A 20,909-nucleotide genomic window follows, 5' to 3' on the forward strand; every position below is an offset into this window, starting at 1 on the left:
CTAGGATTTCTCGATTGGAGAGAGACCTTAGTATGAAAAGACATTTGATAGAAGACTTACGATCTCGTTTAAAAACAAATCAAGAAAATGAGAAAACCTCCAATGAAACATTGGAAAGTCTTGAAAGAAAGGTACTTTTTTCTTGCTATTGATAGTTTTAGGAAAAGCAAAAGCTGGTGGATTACAGAAGTTATTTCAACACACTATACATACTAAATCAATATATTGCTTTAAGCAAACAACATACAGTTAATCTAAGGGTGTAATTCCCTCCACTATAATTTGTATGAAATCAGTGTATGTTGATAGCTTGGATGGATTCAGCATAATTTAATGTATGTTCATAAGAGGTGTAATTAAATATTAAAGTATTCAGAACACTGAGTTGCAAGGATATGCTCTAAGTAGTGAGATTTAATTCATAAAATACTGTAGACCTGAAAATGCACTGTAAATTCATAAAATACAGTAGACCTGAAACAAGTGTCATTTTACATGACATGCGCTAATGAAGTCCATGCACCTCTCCTGGCTATAGTAGTTAGATGCTTTAATATGTTAATCTATTTTCTACTGCAATGTTATGAATGATTCACAGTTCTTAGCTTAATGTAATTCTGTCTGTCTAGGTAGAGCTTAATTTCTATAGCAAATTATTTTCTCCTGCAAAATTCTAGGACAATTGCACTGAAGCTAGGAGAACTTGTATGTGTTTTGGCATCTTTCTATATTATCCAACCAATGTATAGCCCTTCAGCCTTTAATACCAGAAAAAGATTATGACATTTGATTGCCTTGAGGTTATGCAGTGTATGACCCCAAAATAAAAATAAACAATTTACCAATTTCCTTTTGTTTTCCTAGAATGCAGGTTCTTGCTGGATATCACAAGTATTATCTCTGCTTGCAGTCATATAGCACTTTCAGCTCTAGAGAGAGCTACTGTCTTACCCTCCGTGCCAAAGATAAGGTGTTTTTAAGAAATCTGCAGCCAGAGAGTGAGAGCATAAGTAAGCAAGGGAGCTAAAGTGTAAAACGAGAGAAAACCCTGTTTTTTGTTTTAAGACAAAAGATTTAGAATAGAAGTATGCACTTTAACACTGTTCTTCGAGTATTTTAAGCACTGCATTTCTCAGATTCCAGAGAATCAAATTCCTTACATTAATTTGATTATTCCATGTGGAAAATCAACTTGATAAATTTTACATTATCTTCAGCAGAAGATCAAAGAAATTCCCTGTTACTCGATATTGTCAGGAAAACTTTGTAATTAATACTGTCAGGAGAGCTGAATTATTTTCTAGGAGCATTGGTCTTTTTCTTTTTACCTAAAATCAGTGTTTGCATTGTGTGGTAAAATGATAATAATTATCTAAGAGGCTTTACAGACTATTAACTTGTAGACAGTTATCATTTTCTCAGCTGAGTTTCAGTTAGTGTTTTCAGCTCTGATAGAAGAAATGGATGGAAGTTGTGGTTACTGCCTTTTTGCACACATCATAACAGTAAAAAATACATATAGACAAACAGGTCTGCAAATGAAAAGCTTTTCTTTATACTTAATACAATTCAAGACTTTATGTAACAAGACTGTGCAAACTGATCTCTACTAGATCAGCAGCGGAGTTTTACTGAAGACTGTAATTTCAGAACAAGGTACTTTAATCAAATTGTTTATATAATACAGGGATGTTTATGCAATATAGGTAAGCTTAGTTTTGATTTGATTTTCATTTTTAAGTTTTGTATCTTAATAGTCAATGGCTCCTGACCTTCCATTATTTCAGGTAAAGGCACTGGCTGAAGACTGTTCAAACAAAAAAAGTTCCATTGACTCATTGAAACAAAGACTGAATGTAGCTACAAAGGAGAAGTCTCAGTATGAGCAGATGTATCAAAAGGCTAAAGATGAGTTGGAGAAAAAGGTATATGTGATGGCTCAGTCCTGGAACTTTCACTTTCAAATGGATACCTCACTTTCAAATGAAAAGTTGCAAGGTCATCAGCTTAGACTTTCTTAATACAGAAAGGTAAAAAAGAACAGAATAGTAGTAAAGTGTTTCTCTGATTTACTTCAGTCTGAAATTTAGATGCTGATCATGGACATAATGACTGAAAATGAAATTACTTTTTCCCATTCAATTAGATTTTATATGTTGCAAGTTGAAGGTTGTGTGATGTTTACCGTTGTGTGGGAGGTTGGTTTGTTTGTTCATTAGTGATCTACCATACCTGCCTATCAGCTTTTATCATATCACTGCTGTTTGTCTGTGGATATATTTCAGGATCTCAAGCTTAACGATCTAGAGAGCAAAATGATTGCGACTGAATATGCCATGACTGAACTTGAGGCTACTGCATCTCAGCAGCTACATGGGTTGGCTAAACAGACTGGACAGGCTTTGGAAACTATACAGAAGAAGCTGCTGCTCACCAATGACAAAGTAGAAGAGTTCGTGACATTTGTGAAGGTTTGAGTTTTGATTTTATTTTGAGTGTTCACCTAAATAAAGGTATTCTTGAGTGAAAACAAAATGTAAAAGATTAAAGGAGCCTAATCTTCGGTCTATTTCCTGTTCTGGAACAATCTTTGAAGTTCCTGCACTGGCCTGGTGTCAGCTCTGAACTGGTCTAAGCAGGGAGGATCAATGGCTCTTGGCCTCTTTCCTGGATTTATGTAGAATTCTGTAATTTTTATTTATCGTCTTTTTGTATATGGCTGCCAGTGCACTTGTTCTCACCAAAAAGTGCTTAATTGTATGGTAAATTATTCTACAGAAAAAAATTTCCCAACACATTTAAGAAAATAATTCATATCTGTTGGTTAGTGTGAATTACCTTATTTTCCACATGCGTTTTTTTTGCAGAAATATTAAATAAGGAAGCCCCTCTATTGCAAAATTGCAAGCAGTTTTACAAGCAGTATGTAGAATAGCCTTTCCTTATTTTGGTTAAATACGTAACCATGTGCTACAGTGCATCATGCAATAATGCTGTGTGGTTACAGAGATCGCTTCATTATACTGCTTGAGTGTGTTCTACAGAATGGACTAATCTGTGTTTTGCAACTTAATATTTGAAATATAAATATTATATATTTTTCTGAAATATCCCTATGTAACTAAGAATTATAATGCCTATTCAGTATGTATCTATCTTGAATTTAGTATGTCTCTACTATATACCTATTTTCAGATAAGGTTATATCTTACTGACCCATGAAACAGATCCACTTCTCTACTGTTCTTGAATTTCTGTAGAGATGAGCTGCTTTTAGATCTGTTTGAGCAAGTCTAGTACCTGAAGTAGGGAGCAGTGGTATTTTGATGCACTGTAAAAAGAAGGCATATGTAGTTATCTCTTCATTAATAACATTCCACTGTGGATTGAAATTTAGTAACTTAAATACTTGTGCATTTTACCTTCATTTTGTCATCAACAGATAACATATCAGTCTACATGGTAGTTTTCAGACCTCTGGCATTGTCCTGAAACCATCATATGTTCACTTCAGTTGCAAAATTCACATCAACTTCATTATGAAAAGGCTGAATAATGTTGAATGCCCTTTAAAATCCTAAATTCACAGAAATTTATAAGCTAAAATATCTAAGGTGAAAATGAGGATTGACTTGCATGAAAAAAATGTGCCCATTATTTAAAAAATTAGTTATTTTATTTTTTTAAGTTTGTGACTAAAATAAAGGCTATCTTCTATTTGCCTTGTTTCATAACACTTGGTGAATTGGAATACAACTGGTCACTGTGCTCCTGTGATTCAGGAGTATCTCGCCTGTTCTTGAACAAACTGTTATTTTTCGGGGGGGAAAATGTGCTTTCTTCTAATACAGAAAGCTTCCTCAAAGAGGAAGAAATTAGTGTTCTGTCCACAGCTGCTTGCTTCTTTTTGGCTAAGTATGGGAAAGTCTGAATTAATCTAATGTATTATCTTTTTTTTTTTCATTAAATACTCCTATGTCATTGATGAGAGAGACGTAATTCAGTCTCCTTTCTGGATGCTATAAATATTGGAATGACTTCATTGAATAAACTGAAGTAGCGATTATAGACAAACGAGATAAGCAAATGTTCGTACTATCAGTACTTTACATACTTCCATAATGACAAGTTTGTCAAAAATTAGAACATAAGAAAGTAGAAGATCTTCTGTTTTCAAAAGTAGTTGTAATGAGGAAAATCACCTATTAGCAACTATTGTGATACTTCCTTCATTGTTGATTAAGATGACCGCTTCTCTTTGTTAGCTTCCATGAATATTCATGGTTGTACTGTATGTGCAAAGAATGTTAATATGTAGTTTCTCTATAAATAATAATAATATTTAGCTAATAAATAATAAAATGTGTAGTTTCTGCCCTGGATAGAAGAATATGCGTGTGTATTTCAAGTAACATTTTTGCTGACTACTGTTCTGCTGCAGAAAGATTTTTTTGAAAATAAAGATGCTGTCTGTAAGTCAAATATTGAGGAACAGGGAATTCCTCAGTAGACTGCTTTGCTTAGTTAGATACTAAATATTTAGGGGAAAAAGTTCTCTGAAATCAGATTTTATTCACAGTATACCACTATTAAAAATATAGTTGAAAATCCTTGGCATTTCAGTGGAATTTTGTAGTATTTCAAGTAAACCCTGTTAAAATACCTCTTACGGATCTGATACTATAACCTGCATAGGAAAATTGAGGTGGCGCAATAAGACGTAGCAGTATTCCTTCCTCCCCCCCCTCTTCCTTTGAAGTCTGGTCTGTCTCATTTCTACTCTCTCCTTCCAGGTAGCTGTCAGTTTTCCCCTGACCTTGGTTCTTCCTCAAGTTTCAGTAACTCAGATAAGTTTTTCTATATAGAGATCAAATTTAGTGAAGTTTAAACTGCCTCTTTCTTAACTTGTTTAACGTATTTATATGACCCTGTTATCTTTGTCTGCTATTCTAATCACTTCACAAGCCTGCCTTGTTTTTCTGAGTGCAAGTGTAATCTGGTCATTAATCAATCGAATGCAGTTACTTTTTCTAGCCCTTCCATGTCTCTCATGACATTATATAGTGTTTTTTTTCACATACAACAATTATAGAATTTCAGCGTTGCTAATTAGTAGCTACAACTATTAATAGGACAACAGAGGAACTTCAGAGAAGAGAGTGGTGCTCTTTCTGTTTACAGCAGACACTGTTACTTGCCTTTAGAGTTATTGGTAACTCAGAACCACAGGATCTTGAATCCATTTAGATCAATATACTAAGTTACAAAACCTGAGGGAGAGGTTTCTGATAGAATTCTGATGTATGCCACTGGATCAAATTAGAGAATATGATGAATTACTTGTTAGGCACATATTTGTAACGTACAGTAAAGCATTGCATTGCTGTGGGGAGCCCAGTTTGGAACACTTATGCAACTAACTAAAATTGCTAGATTGTAAAATCTATTAATAGTTTCTAAAAATTTTGGAAGAAATAATTGCAAACAAAAGTTGCAGTATCCAATATGTTGTAAGTTATTACTGGACTTATTTTTGTTGGAGTGTGATATAGAGATCAGATGTTAGTCCTAAATTACATTCAATAGGAACCAACAGGTCACCTAAAATAGGTTAATTCAGAACAGCTCATTTCTCCAAAGCTGTTATGAGGAAGATACAGGCTAGTAGAAAATAGAAATAAAAATTGTGTGCTGTAACAGTTTATTAAGTAAGCAAAAAGTGCACAGTTCCATAATTAGAGGGTAACTCCTCATAAATATCTATTTCAGTGATAAGAAAGATAATACAATATTTAGAAATGAAAAGGCAATATAAAAGAAGTGGAAAATGGATTATAGATAATAATCTGAAAATAGGAGCAGCAATAGAGTATAGAGGATGGAGAAGAGGCAAAAGATATCAAGATGAAATCTGTGAGTAGCAAGGCCAAGAACAGTAGTAAAGGGGCAGGATTTTAAATTTGCTAGTAATAAGATAGCTATTGCGGGGCGGATACAACCCATTATGAGATATAACAACTCTGTAACTGTGTAAGGATAGAAGTCTTGTATGAACATTTCTGGCTTGTATCTGGAAGGAAGAAAGCTGATGCTATATGAAGATGATGAAACATCCCCAGTCTGTTAGCAGCCAATGGGAGATTTTAAAGAATTTCTATGAAGTAGTATGTTTAAACTGAAAACTTTTATAGCTTACAACTTTATAGGGTTTAGGGTTAATGAATTTTTCTCTTGCTGATTCTTATTTTGAATAAGTGTTCGAAGTAAGTGTAAGTATACTATAATACTGCCATGAGTCTAAAACAATGATAATATTGAGTCGATATTCACAAAAGGCAGCCAGGATAGATATTTTTAGATCAGTTAGTCTGACCTAAGTTCTAGCTAAGATAATGAAAACCTGATACGAAATTCAGTTATTTAAGTATTAAAGCATAGGAGTATAGTTATACTTCCTGGAATGGCTTTATAGAAAATAAGTTGCATTGAATAAATCTGATTTCTTTTCTGAAGGCAGTACAAGTCAGTTGATAAAGGCTATTATTCATTTTAATAAACTGGTTTTTAAGATGCCTGACCTAACACTGAGATGTTCAGATAAAAAATGTAGGCTATGCAATATCAATAATATGTTAAATGGATTTAAAATGTCCTGTGTGGTTGATCTAAAAAGTAATTCATGAAGTCTAAGTGTTTCTAGAGTTCTGTAAAAATCAGAGCTAAACTTGATTATTAAATATTTTCACAAATTTAGATATCAAATTCTGAAATAAGTTGTCAATGGCATTTATGACGACTGATAAATAATAATGAAAGTAAGGCCATAAGTATAATGTAAGCTGGGCCGAATAAAACATTTCTATTACAAAAGAACAAAAACTACCTGTAAGAACGACAAGGTGGCTCTGAGAGTATTTTAGATGCCTTTTATACAGTTATATCTTTTCAGCCCATCCAGCTTCCATCAGCACCATAAATTCTCTTTGAAATATTTCTATAGTGTACCATTGTTCACTATTTTCTGTAACACGCATTGCACTATTAGATCCTCAGGTGGATCTTGCCAGTTACACGCAGCACAGCAACAAGAGCAAAATACTCTTCATTGTGTTTGTAGTACCTCTGATAACACATGCCACTAGCTAAAGTTAAAATACTGCTAGTAGACTACTTGACTGAATTGAAAATAGGGTACAGCATACTAGTTTGCTATGAAACTGTCCAAAATACTGCCTAATTCTGGAGGAATTCTGTTTTCCTGCATTACTGTACTTTTTTTTTTTTTAAGCTCACCTAGACTTTGACCATATATTGGTGTTACAGACCCTTGTAAGCTCAAGACTCAGTAGTGTCGTCTGTCCTGTTCAACTTGTACATCAGAAAAACTCATTTTTATAAGTAAATCTGCAAGGATGGCATCTGCCTGAGCATGAAAATACGAGAGCTTTTCTGACCTTGAGAAAGATGTTTGAAGTTTTGATAAGGCACAACTGCAGCTGTAATAAAGGGGATGGTGACTGAATGCTTCAAAGTCAGCTGAGTGCATTTCTCACTTCCATCATGCCTCTGTGGTTTGGGACTTGCGTGCCCTCCACAGAGGATACCCACTGAAGCACAGTTCACATCTGGTCTGTTCTGGCACTGTTCTTGATGGGTCTCCAGTATAACCATCTGATAGAATTGACTGCCAAAATCAAGACCCATGGCAGTTTACTTGGCAAGCGTAGTGGATCTACTTGGGGATCTAACAGTCAACTCTCTTAAGATATCTGCCCTCATTTCCGCTGCTCAGAGCAGGGCTTAAGCTAGGTGCATTTCCCCCTTGCTCTGTTGTTTGACATACAGCTGTGTGCAGCCACATATGTCAGAGGCCTTATTCCACCTCTGCTTGGCCGAGTGGTGTTCTGCCACTCATTTGCCATTCTGTCAGCTTACCTTATATATCCCTATATATATATCCCAATAACCAGCTTACCTTTGTACAGAATACCTGAATCCTGGCATCAATTTTACCATGGCATATTTTCTCACGGCTGTCTTGAGCTGTAGTTTAATATGCAGTTGAAGATAAGTTAACAGTTCTGTTAAAAAGTTCCACCTCTGAACGACCCCCACTGCTCATTTCTGCCCCTATGAAACTTCCTCCCTCTTCCATTTATGAAATGTCATCATAAACATTATATGGGTCAATTGTGAGCTAGCCTATGAAAATGCACATAACCTTTTGAAAACCCAGAGCACCAACTTCTGTGTACCACAGAGGGTCAGAGCATGGACAGGCTTACATGGTGGCAGGCTAGAGATGCTGGGTCTGCCCATTAGTGGCAAAGCTAATTCAGAATGTGCCATGAAACCTCTTCCTCTTACAAAGAATAAGTCTAATTAATGACTCACCACTTTCATGTTAAAAAATACTGTCATTTAGCAAATTCTTGTTATTTACCATCATTGTCTTTTTCTCTTGGAATGTGTTTGTGTTGGGGAAAGTAGGGCATTGCCAGAAAATATGTTCTTCTCAGAATGGCCATATGCAGATGACATCCTATTTGCTTTTTTGGCTCAAAATAAAAATAATAATAATATGTATAAAAATAAGAATTGGAGATAATTAGTAGTAGGGTTGGGAGTCTCAAATATTTGGGAAATATTCTGTGGATTTTATCAGCTCCTTTCCAACAAGAGAGCAATACAAGTACACTGCTTCTGCCTGCACCTCCAGCTACACAGTCAGTTCTTTGGATAGAAGTAAATTCTTGCAGGGGACTCCCAGAATTCTCCAGTTATGGTGAGACAGTAAGAAATATTCTTTGAAGGACGTTTCCATTGGTGAGTGTATTCTCAAACCCTGTGGATGCAGCTTCCTTGGTAGTACTACTGCTCCAAGTTCTTCCAGGGTGTGCAAAACATGCTTTTTTATATGGGTACCCAAATGGTATGCGGGATACCGTTTGAATGATCATTTGTTTCCTCATCAAAAAATGCTGAGCATAGTAGGTAATTGTAAAATTTTATAATTGGCAAAAATGGACTTTTTATTGAAATAAAACTATAGTTTGCTATGCAGATGAAAACTGATTTATTTTGAAAAGTTTACACGATTGTATATGAACTGTGCCAATTTGGAAGTGTTGCTTGACCAAAGAAAGGTTTCTTTAGTAGTAGGTCATTGCGATATTTTGCAGCAACAGCAGATAGTATCACTTATGTAAATCAGCAATATCAGTTTTGATTTGAAATTGGGCACCTTTAATGTGACTTCAAGTTGCTAGAAAATGTTCCCCACTGGGAACACTTAAAAGCCAAAAGATAAGTATATTTCATTTATTACACTCAAAACTGTCAACACTTTACCTAGAAAAGTATACCCAGAGTGATTATTTTGTGTTGTATGGAGTAAACGACGAGTCTGCCAATCTGTGTTCAGTCAGAATCAGCATAATATTTGGTTACAGGGATGTGTTCCACTCTGATGAGAATCAGTGTTCCTATCTGCAGAATGCACACCTTTAAGAGAAGGTGTCCTACATGCAAAGCAAAAATTGTGTAAGTGAAAAAATCTCACCATTAAAAAAAATCAGGCATTTATTGCTTCTTTTTCACTATGCCTGCTGCCGTAGGAAAAAGGGAGAAGCACAGCTTTTATTATGAAATACCAACCTTTCTTGGTTCTGAGAAGAAATTGGTGATAAATTAAGCTAATCTCCATCAGGATTACTCTGCATCTGGGATTTAGGCAAATTGAATCAGAGGCCTGAATAGTGACAGTGAATATCTATTAGACTGTAAACAGAATAATAGGCCCTGTGAATTTTAATGAATGAAGTGAATGGCTGAACTCTTATAGTTTACAGAAGGCATGTGGTTAGTGATGCATACAGTATGCCAGGAACAGCATATAATGTAGATGTCTTAATGGATAAAATCTTGATTATTAAAAATGAAGAATAAATAGAAATATTTTGAACAGCTTTTCCTTATTCTTTTTATTTGCTTTGTGGGCTTAGAAGGGTAGCACTTCACTTTGGTTTTTGACTACAATAGGTAAAGATGATAACAGATGTAGCTTAAATTATGTTGATTTTTTTTTTTTATATCCCTCTCTGTATTAAGAGTTTAGAGGAATTGATTTAAATGATTCAACCTATGTAATCAACTTGCAAGGCACGTCAGGTTTCTGTAGTTGCACATGTATGTCTCTTGCAAAGTTTAGATGTATGTCTGATTTTGTTGATGTTAGTGCTACATTCAGTTTTCTTACAGTGCCTGGTAACCATTCTCATAGACCATGACTCTCTAATACTTAAATACTGTGTGAATAGATCCAACAAACTTGAGCTGAAAGGGAAACTATTTCCAGCAACTTGCAAATAGCTTGCTTTTCTGCCTCAGGAAAAAAAAAAATCAAAGTTTTTCAGAGAATGGGCTGCAACAGGCTCAGCTGTGAGCTACTTGGGAGACTCTGCAGTGCACTCCCTGAACAGAAATAGATTCACCTGTGATTCCTTTAAATGTCTTGGAGAGACTGCTTTTTAAAGCTGATACTCAGCCCTGTGCATAATTTGGAGATAGTTAGAAAGATGTCTAGTTTAAGGATAATGGGCAGATCAGGGTCTAAAAGATAAGAAACAATGTTGACTGGAGAAAGTGATGCCTGGAAGACTTGGGGGATGGACTAATGAGTACAAATTATATAGTAAAGGCTCTGGGCTTGAAGTGGTTGCAAAACTTTTTGGCAAAATGACAGGAAAAGTAGCAAAATTTTGAAAGGAGGAGAATGGTCTCCAGTAATGATTTATTTAAGAGTTTGTGTAGAAATAATTGTTCAATTTATGTTGACCAGATTACTAAGAAAGCAAGCTCAAGCAGGCAGAACAGAAAGCACCCGTATACAGAGCCTTGTGAAGTCTCCACAGTAATTTAGACAGGAGGGAGTGGAGAGGATTCGCCAACAGACACGCTGAAAAAGCTGCAGAAAGGTGGGAAGAGATCTAGAAGGGTGGAATCATAAAAAAACAAGTGAGAGTATTTTAAGAAGTCACACTTGATAATATTTATGGCTTTTTTTTTTTTTTAAGAGTAGAAGGAATGCCAGAGCTGACCTGTTAAATTAGCTTTCAAACAAGTTTGTTTCAGCAGTGCAGTGGTCTTACGCAGGGCATCTGGTTTATAGTTTTTATGCTCTGCATGTGTTTCTGCAGAAAGATAGCATAAGCTCAAACACTGAACTGAGGCTCAGGAAATCTTGGCACTCTTCAGATCTTGGTCACTGACCTGCTATGTGACCTTTGGAGTGTTGCTTCACCTCAGTATTTCTTGGTCTGCCCTGAATATTCTTTGTTTGCCATGTCCAGTATAACTGTGCTGACTTTGTCTGCCCTAACTGTTCAGATAATGAACTCTCTGAGATCCCAGGCATCTCCTACTACATGTGTGTGGAGCTCTAATCTCTGTCAGTGCCTTCTTTTTTTCTTTTTTTTTTTTTTTTTTTACTCTGTGTAAATAACTGTAATATATGATGTTTTAAAGGAATGATGCTGGTTTTCCTAGCACCTGTGTAAATCAGAGGTAATTCTGTTGAAACCAAAGAATTTACAGCAGGGAAAAAATTAATGTAAATGAGGTAGGACTTAAATGCTGAAGTAAATAGGACTTTAAATTATTATTATTGCCCATTTCGCATAAATATAATTTTAGAAACCAATATATTTTGACAGAAATATTCTGCCTGTCATCTTATGCTGATTATACATATTTCAGCTCATTCTCTGCTATAAAGAAAACTATTATTTTTTCTCTGTTCTAGGTCACAAAACATGGTAATTTTGTGAAAATTTAGCAACAGTACAATGAAAACTATGGAGCATTTGCTGATACTTAAAAAGAAAGTATCAGTCAGAAAACATTTCGGTCTACAACTTAAGTTTTTGACAGTCTTAGAGCTTAATGTACAGGAGAGATTAGATAACTGTAGAGCTGTAATATTATATATGACCAAATGTCCCTCACATCAGTAAGTATCTGTTGTATGTTCTATAAATGAGGTGCCCAGCTGATACAATATGGGGCTTCATCCTACCTAAAGTAAATGTACTCTTTAAGCGTATATTGTGTACTTCTCTTCAGAAATATAAACTACATTGTAATTGGCCAGAATAACTCCACTGCTGCATCTTTGTTTAAATATGTTTTGTTTTGAAAACAATCTAAAATTAAAAACTGGCTGTGACTTAAGTAACTTTTCTATCAATTTGTAAATAAACTGAACCACACTAAACTATCTTTTAGGACATAGCACAGTGTATTCAATTTTCTTTCTTAAAAATATGTGTTGAAGTATTTTCAATGTTCTTCCATATGGTTTTCCGCACCTGGAGCTGGTTAAGAAAACGCAATCAAAAGAACATTCTCAATTTTGTCCTTGAAAATAAATGGCTCTAAAGAAATCATTTGTTTTCAATAGTTTTGAATCAAGAAGGAATGGCATTTTGGTAGAGAATGTAGGATGAGATTGGTAGCAAAGGTATTTTGGAGAAATGTGGAGAAATACAGTATTTAAATAGTTGCCAGCCAAGTGAGACTTTCTCCCCTCTGTTCTCATAATGGCAAGAAGGAATAACACAACTTAAACATAGTTGTACAAATTCAAATCTTACTGGTGATAAGAATCAGTTTATCAAATTTTAGGCAACACAATTTATTATTTCTGTAGTTGTACCTTAACATTCTTCTTTCTTACTGCATTTTAACCGGTTTTGGGGTCTGCAGTTCAAGTGCCAGTAACTAGAGTTTTGTGCTCAAATACTGAAATCCTGAGGCCCCTTTTATACTGTGTGACTCAAAGACCTTGTCAGGAAAGCCATGGTGAATTTAGCTTTAGTAGTTGAAAAACAATACTGTGCAAATCTGCCTACGCTTTTCCAGATGTTCTTACTGTAGTTGGGTTTGGGCTATTACTGAATTCACTTTTTCCAGTTCGCAGCCTGTCATCCGTAGCTCAGAGCCATGAAGAAGGCAGGGTTGGGCTGGCATGTTGGACTGAAAACTGGAGACAGCTTTTTTCCACAGGGGTGGAAGAGGATGGTAATATTTTAAATTACTTCAATTAATTTTTCAGATCTTGTCTGTTAGATCCTTAGCTGTGCTCGTGTGTTCAGATTTGCTTGTGTTAATGGATGTGGAAAATCATGTTATACATGTGACTGCAGTATCACATTATTTTGTATGTACCTACTGCAATTTCTCAGTCTTTATGTAAAATGCGATTCTTACAGGTCATCAGGTGAGGCATTTCTTCCAGGCAATGTGTGCTTTCATCTTCCACTGCTCTCTGTGAAGTTGTGAGCACTATTCTCAGTGCCATTCAACATAAGATTGTTTATTTTAAGCAATATCTATCAATCTGATACCTCCCTATCCAGAAACAGATATATTTCTCCCTTTCAGTTCTATATTGAATTAGCCTTTGAAGATTTGCAGCTTTGCTAGCTTTTACATACCTTGTCACTCTGATATTCCCTTGAATGTATCTTTCTGTTTTGCTTGGGTTTTAATGCATTCTACAGCTTGATTTTATTCTTAGTGGAAAAGGTAATAAAAAACCTGTGTTAATTCCCATAAATATGTACAAGTACAGAGCTTAGGCACGTAGCTTGGACATATACATTCAGAAATTTTAGAGATAAAGCAGAAACTGTGACTGAAGACAGGTAAATAAAACCAACGCACCACATTACAGATGTGACCTGTGTGACATTGGTAAAATAATGTTACTACTACTTTAATATTTGGCAATAGCATTGTTGGTTGGTACTGAATACGGAAATTGGTGGAGGAAGATAGGACGGGTCTACATCTCCTCTACACCTTTACCTTTTACTTTCAGGGCATCTGCTGGAGTCTCTGAAATCACATGTGATCTCTGGGGATCATAAGAATTAAGTTAACCTCCTGAGGCTGGCTCATTCCCATGGGTCAGAATGCTACATGTTATAGCCCTTGGCCAGACAAATGTATTGCAGTGGTCTGTCTTGTCTTTATTTCTTGTCTACACTCTTGTCCCTTTTCTGATTGAAAAAAACTTATGCCTAGAAGGTATATTTGTTCAAGTGAAGGAGCTAGCTGAGGCAACTTAAATTTATAAATATATATATGTGAAAAGAAATTACTTTAGAAGAGTTTATCTTTTCTCTGACATACAGTAATCATGCTGTGAGGTGTTTAAATGTTATTTCTGAAAGTATTTTGCAAGTCATTTTTAGAGATGCAGTAAGAACCAAATACGGTACTTTCACTTAAGAAACTTGAGTGCTTGTTTCAGCTGCTTGAAACAGTGCATGTCATCATCTCTTTATTTCACTTTGTCCATTCATTCTGTTTTGTCTTGTTGATTGTGAGCAATTTGGGGTGGTAATGCTTTCCCGGCCTTTTACGGTGCTAGGATCTGTCCTAACCTTAGGCCAACAGTAATTGTTCTACCACAAAAGTAGAGAAGTTCTTTAACCTCAGCATTCAGTTCTGAGAAATGCAGATCTTGTTTTCTACAGACAGCTGCAACATCTTCACAAAGATTTTCCATTTCATTTTTGGTGTAATGCTCTGGGTGACATCCTTACACCATCCCTGTCTGCAAAACAAGTGAATTTCTAACACATTACTTGTATCTAAAGACACTTTCATGTTGAACTACACACAAAATATTGGGTTCTGTAGAATTGTTCTGTATATTATACTGTTCTATACATTTATGGTTGGTTGACCCTGGCCGGCAGCTAAACACCACATAGTTGTGCTTGCTCACTCCCTTCCCCCACCAAGACTGGGGAGAGACTGGGAAGAGCAAAAGCAAGAAAACTCATGTGTTGAGGCAAGGACAGTTTTATAAGTGAAGGAAAAAGGGGAAAAAAAGCCCAAGGGATGTAGATCAACACCCAGCCAGTCTCTGAGCAGTGGCTACCTGCCAGACCAGTCCCCCGTCCCCCTCAGTTTTTATTGTTGAGCAAGACATTATATGGTATGAAATGTCCCTTTGGTCAATTCAGGTCATCTGTCCCAGCTGTGTCCCCTGCCACCCCAGCCTACTTACCAAGGGAGTAGGGTGGGAAACAGAAGTCCTTGTAGCTGTGCAAGCACTTTTCAGCAATAGCTGGTGTGTTATCAACACTGGTTCAGTCACAAATCCAAAACACTGCACCATAGGAGCAGCTGGACAACAGTTAGCTCCAGCCCAACCAGACTCAGCACAACATTATTACTGTTGTACAAAACACAGTAAAGCTTAAAATTTTCCGTAACTAATGTGAGCCATGGCTTCTGCCACGAGATCTGCAACGGTGCAAGACTGAAATCTATTTATATGTAGTGCTAGCATCAGACTTTGGTTTGTTTTGGGGCCATTTAGAATCATAGAATCATAAAATCATAGAATGGTTAGAGTTGGAAGGGACCTTAAAGATCATCTAGTTCCAACCCCCCCTGCCATGGGCAGGGACACCTCCTTTGAGCAGGTTGCTCAAAGCCCCATCCAGCCTGGCCTTAAACACTTCCAGGGATGGGGCATCCACAACTTCCCTGGGCAACCTGTTCCAGTGCCTCACCACCCTCACAGTAAAGAATTTCCTCCTTATATCTAACCTAAATCTCCCCTCTTCCAATTTAAAACCATTACCCCTTGTCCTGTCACTACATTTCCTGACAAAGAGTCCCTCTCCAGCTCTCCTGTAGGCTCCCTTCAGATATTGGAAGGCTGCTATAAGGTCTCCCTGGAGCCTTCTCTTCTCCAGGCTGAACAATATATTTATATTTAAATACAGTAATATATTTAAATACATACAATATATTTAAATACAATATATTATAATTAAGTTTTATTATACTACAAACTATAACAATAAGAGTGTGTAAATTAACATGGTAATTACAAGAATAATTTTAGGCATTGACTTGGTCATATGACATTACTTGGGGCCATTGATTAATTTGTGTCAGAGCGTTTTGGGATGTAAAGACCTTATTAATAGTGTATTGTCAGGGTCAGTGTATCACCACAGCTTCTTTGAATGTTTAATTAAATATGACCTTTTAAATGAAAGTAGACCTTTGTTTTTATAAACCTAAAATGTGGCAAAGGATCTAATGTTAAACACTGTTTGCATGCTGAGACCAAAATCAAGAATTATTATTTTAAGAATTAATATAAAGTAAATAAAGTAAAAAGGCTTATAAGGGAAATATTTTAGAACTGTATGCAACCCAGTAGATATAATACATACTATATAACCATGTGGAATTGGTAGATAATGCAATGATTGCTACCGATTAAAAAGAGCTGGGTACTTTAAGCTCATGTTGTTAGAATTTTAAACTTTTTGGTTTTTTTCTAGTCAGACCAGTAGCAATTGCACTGGTCTTACAAGATGTGTTTTCAAGAATTAAATAGGGATTCCTCTTCTAGTTGGCTGGAAGCAGCTAAGTGTGTCCCACAGGAATAACTCTGACAATAACACCTAAGTTGGGAAAATGGCTTTACTAACAAAACATCCCCTAGATTTGACACCAAAAAAAAAAAAAAAAAAAAAACAAAAAAACCCAAAGAGAAAAGACCAAATCCTAATATTACTAGTACTATTAAAGGCATTGTTATCATACATCAATATCGTACTGAAGTCGTATTCTGCATTGATTTCATTGCAGGCAGTTTGCATCATCTCTGAGTGCTTCTAAGTTTAAAAACAAGCAATTCTGAATTACAGAGTGGTAAATGTTTAAAACCCTGCACTTGGCTCCAGAATGTGTTAGATCAATTTATTAATCAAAGAACAATATCATACGGACTTCAGTACACCCACCAACAAAACCTGTGTTGGTTAATTCTTAGTTTTTTGTCAATTTCAGTTTGGAAATGGTTCTTCCTAACTCGATTAAAGACCTGTGTGGTTTTGACATTGAACATTTCTGTAGTAAAGCATGAACTGACATATAAATGAAATCACTAATAAGTAAACACTTTAGCACATGAATACATTAATATATGATGGATGAGGATATATCAACAGAAAAAACAACATAAAGTTGGGGGGGGTGGGTTCATTTTTAATGAAATGTGAAAAATGTATATTAAAACATTATTATTACAACTTAATGATGTGAAGAAGGCAGGTTCGAAAATAGCTGGTCTCTGAGAGTCCGATTTGAAAGTTCATAAAGTAGCCTTATTTTTCACATATACTTTAGTGTATTAGAACTGCTAAGGGAAAAAATGGAATTGAAGTGCAAGTCCTCTACATACGTAATCTACAGTGATTATATATAATGTGTATGCTTGCATATAAAAATCTATTAGTTGTAATTTTCTCTTTCCTTGATTTTTGTTTTAACTTCCTTTTTCTTTTTCCCCCCTTTTCTCTTTTTCATAAACTGCTGCTATTCAGGCTCTTTTTGGTACTATTTTTTTTTTTTTTTAATACTGTGTGCTTTTCTAATTGGAGTTCTCTCCTCTCTTGCCCTAGTTCCCTGCCTATAACCTTTCAAGTTTCTTCATTCCTCTCAGCTCTGTACTTGCAGATAGGTCTATGTGCAAGGTATTTTGTTGGAAATACTGTGGATGAAGGGACCCACACTTGAATCAGAAAATGGGACAAATTTCAGTATACCTCTTCTCCCCAAATTTTTGGGAGGGTAATTTTGTTTTTAATAATTACATTTTAGCTAAATACAGAAAAACGTTAATTTGGGAAATGGTAGAAAAACAAACAAATCTTGGAATCAGATGAATCTGTTGTGCTTTCTTTGACATATATCAGCAAGTGCTCTCTAATGACCGTATTTTGAATACACAAGAGGATGTAGAGTACTTTACCCCAAATGCCAATGAACAGGCTTCATAATTCTGCAGTCAGTTTCTATGAGATGAAGGCATTCTGCAGAAAAAGAATTTTCAGGAATTAATCAGCTATTGGTGAGATAGTTTAATAAGATGAGCCCCAGATATGACGATCAAAAGAAAACCTTATTCTCTCATTTTGAACTGAGCCAGGGTGTCTGTGTTGAAAATCACAGTTCTGCTTGAGTCATGGAAGTTGAATACACTAGGAGGATCTTCTGACAATGAGTTACTGCTGCTGTCTCTCAGCCAGCAATTTTGAAATAAAATTGTCTTGCTATTCTTTTGACAAAACATTTTTGTTCCATAAATATTGAAACAAAATAACTTCAGTTATACAACCGATGATTTATACTAATGCTAAGCGTTATTTCACTGAACCAGAGAACTTCAGGAATAGGAGAGGTAGGAACTTGAACCATCAATTCTTTGTTGTGCAGTTTGGCTCATGTTCAGCTGTGGAAGGTATTATTCAAGCTCAGTATTAGTGTAGTGTTCAGGAACAAAAACCAAAATCAGGTTTGGATTCCAGTCAGCTTTCATTCAGGTCAACAAAGTCTTTTCAGCAGGATATTTCATACTGTTTCTTTTTTCTAGCTTTAAATAAAGGAAGAGTGGCCTCAGCCTTCCTGGTTTTCTCTTTTCCATTAACAAATAAAAATTTTTGTGTAGTCATCTTGCTTTGTTTTACTTTTCCTAGGTTTTTACATCAGTTTTACTAAATCCCAGTAATCCCTTTTTTCCACTCCAGAAATCGGGTCTACTTTCCTATTTTTTAAACCTTTCAAACAGTTTTATTTTAAGAGTATTCTTCTGTTTTTTTCTGGATTTTTTTTTAGGCTGAGAATGTCTTTCTGGCTTAGCAATGTATACCACATTTCAGAAATGGTAATAGAAAAATTGTCCTTTATTATTATTGTCTTTATTAGTCACTAGTAATAGTAGTAATGATAATAAAGACAGTTTAATTTATGCAGTGTTAGCAGCATTAGACATCCTATCAAGCTCTAGTTCTTGCTTAAAACTAACTAAAAGACTTCAACAGCAGAAATGGGATATAAAATTGAGGCTTCTCTTGGCACCCCTGCTTCAGACCTTTTCAAAACCAGGATTAAAGAATAATTGCAGTAGTTCTGGTCTGGCACCTGATCTTCCTCCCACCACCTGGGCTGGTATCTGTTTGAAACATCTACTACCTTCTAAGAGCACCCTTGCAAAGAAACTGCCTGGCCTAGGCAGGCCTTCTCTATGGACCAGCTGCACAGAGAATATAACCTTTCCTATGCAACCCTTGAATAATAATAGGGTGGACTTGTGTGCCCCAAGGGTGTGCTGCTTATCAACAATGGATAACTGCTACTGTGAGGGTTTAGGTTGTAGAAATTACATTGGGAATAATCGGTAGCTGGCTAGGACAGTTTTGAATTACCCTGTCTTTATTTCAAGATTTGAATGAAGAGGCATACTGGTGTTTCTTCAGGTAGTGAGGTATGAATAAGCTTTAAAAAGATATCTGACCACAGTAAACCCTGACACTTCTGTTGTTATTTCAAGAACATTTCTGGTGGACTGGATCAGGAAAGGATTTTTAATTGATTCTGTGGAACATGCTTTGTCTTACTACTGATGGTATTTGAATACAGTTATTTTTCTAAGGTCATAAAAATAAATAAAATTTGTACCTGTATTTAAGAACATTTTCTGGTTTAATGTATTAATTCATATTTTGAGTTCTAAACACCGTGTTACTTAATATTACAGCACATATCCTATTGAACCAATAACACAGAATGAAGATAATTCCCACGTAAAGGAGCTTAGTCTAAATGATAATGTTTTTTCCATAGTGTTTGCACTTTAAGAAAAATTGCGACGGAGTATTGTTTTGCTTGCGTCTTCCAGGCTTTAACCAGAGAGTTACAGCAAAGCGTGCGAGAGCTGAGAACAAAAATCAAACAGGCAAAAAAAATGGAAGAAGTGAGAGCATGCAAAAAGGGTCTTTCCCAAGAGTCTGTTCAGTTGGCAGCGTCTATCCTTAATGTTTCAACAACTGATCTTGAGGAGATATTAGAAGTAGAAGATGATGAGGTAAGTTATTTTAAGGACTCTTCAGTAAAAAGGGGCTAGATCAGAAGATGCTGTATATTTCTGTTCCGGAGGAAAAGGATTTCCAGGTAAAGACTGGAATTTCATTGTGCAGCATCCAGCACACAAAGAAGAGAACAGTTGGATTTAAATAAAAAGGTCAGGTTAGAGACTCATAAGGTGGCAAGACTTCGGGCATGAATAATAAAATATAAGTATACTGTTTTGAACATGGAGATGTAGAGACATTATTTGAAAATCCCTAGTAGTTTCCTTTTGTGAGACTATTTGGCAGATTATACATTTTAAATAGACTTCTACATTAATGAAAACAAGATTAGAATGTGTCTTGCTGTGCCAGATGGATTCCATTGATGCTTCCTTTCCTGAATTGTGGTATCTATTAAAGGTATTCCTAGTAGACATATGGTTTCTGGGGGAATCCATTGCCTTTTTTTGTTGATTGTCATGCATTTTACTGTGAAATATTTGATAATGTTTCATCAAATCACTCTCTATTAAATAGACAGAGTAATAAGATCTCTTATCCAGTTTTATTTTGGCCTGATCAAATAATACAGAAAAAAGCCTGTACACTTACTTTAATAAGAGTGTCTGGGAGTTGACCATTATGGGGTTGTAAAAGTATTCTGGTGATGACTTAGGTTTAGCCTTGTTGGAGCTTTATATTACAGAATTCACAAAAGAGAGTTTTCACAGTGGTTAAATGAGGGCGCATTGTATATGTATGCACTGATATGGATTACATACATGAATACAAATAAAATGGACCCACATCTGCCCTGTTTACTGACATTTATACACCTCTGTAGAGTGATTCATTTTGACAGAATTGTTCTATGCTTATCTCATTCTCAAAGTAATTTCTACATTCTGGTTTTTTTCTTGTAATCACTCTTGTGAATATACGTGTAAAACACAAACA

The 20,909-nt window shown here is 35.6% G+C and overlaps 1 protein-coding gene across 1 annotated transcript in view; it reads left to right on the top strand.

Moving 5' to 3' along the window:
* CNTLN (centlein) overlaps window positions 1-20,909 on the top strand; it is a 208,818-nt gene that overhangs the window by 178,741 nt on the left and 9,168 nt on the right. The window contains exons 21-24 of the mRNA XM_074166843.1: window positions 5-131; window positions 1,788-1,925; window positions 2,286-2,471; window positions 19,781-19,966. Coding sequence (XP_074022944.1) covers window positions 5-131; window positions 1,788-1,925; window positions 2,286-2,471; window positions 19,781-19,966 — 637 coding nt within the window. The remainder of the gene's footprint in view (window positions 1-4; window positions 132-1,787; window positions 1,926-2,285; window positions 2,472-19,780; window positions 19,967-20,909) is intronic.

Source organism: Numenius arquata, chromosome Z (genome assembly GCF_964106895.1).
Source record: "Numenius arquata chromosome Z, bNumArq3.hap1.1, whole genome shotgun sequence".
NCBI lineage: Eukaryota > Metazoa > Chordata > Aves > Charadriiformes > Scolopacidae > Numenius > Numenius arquata.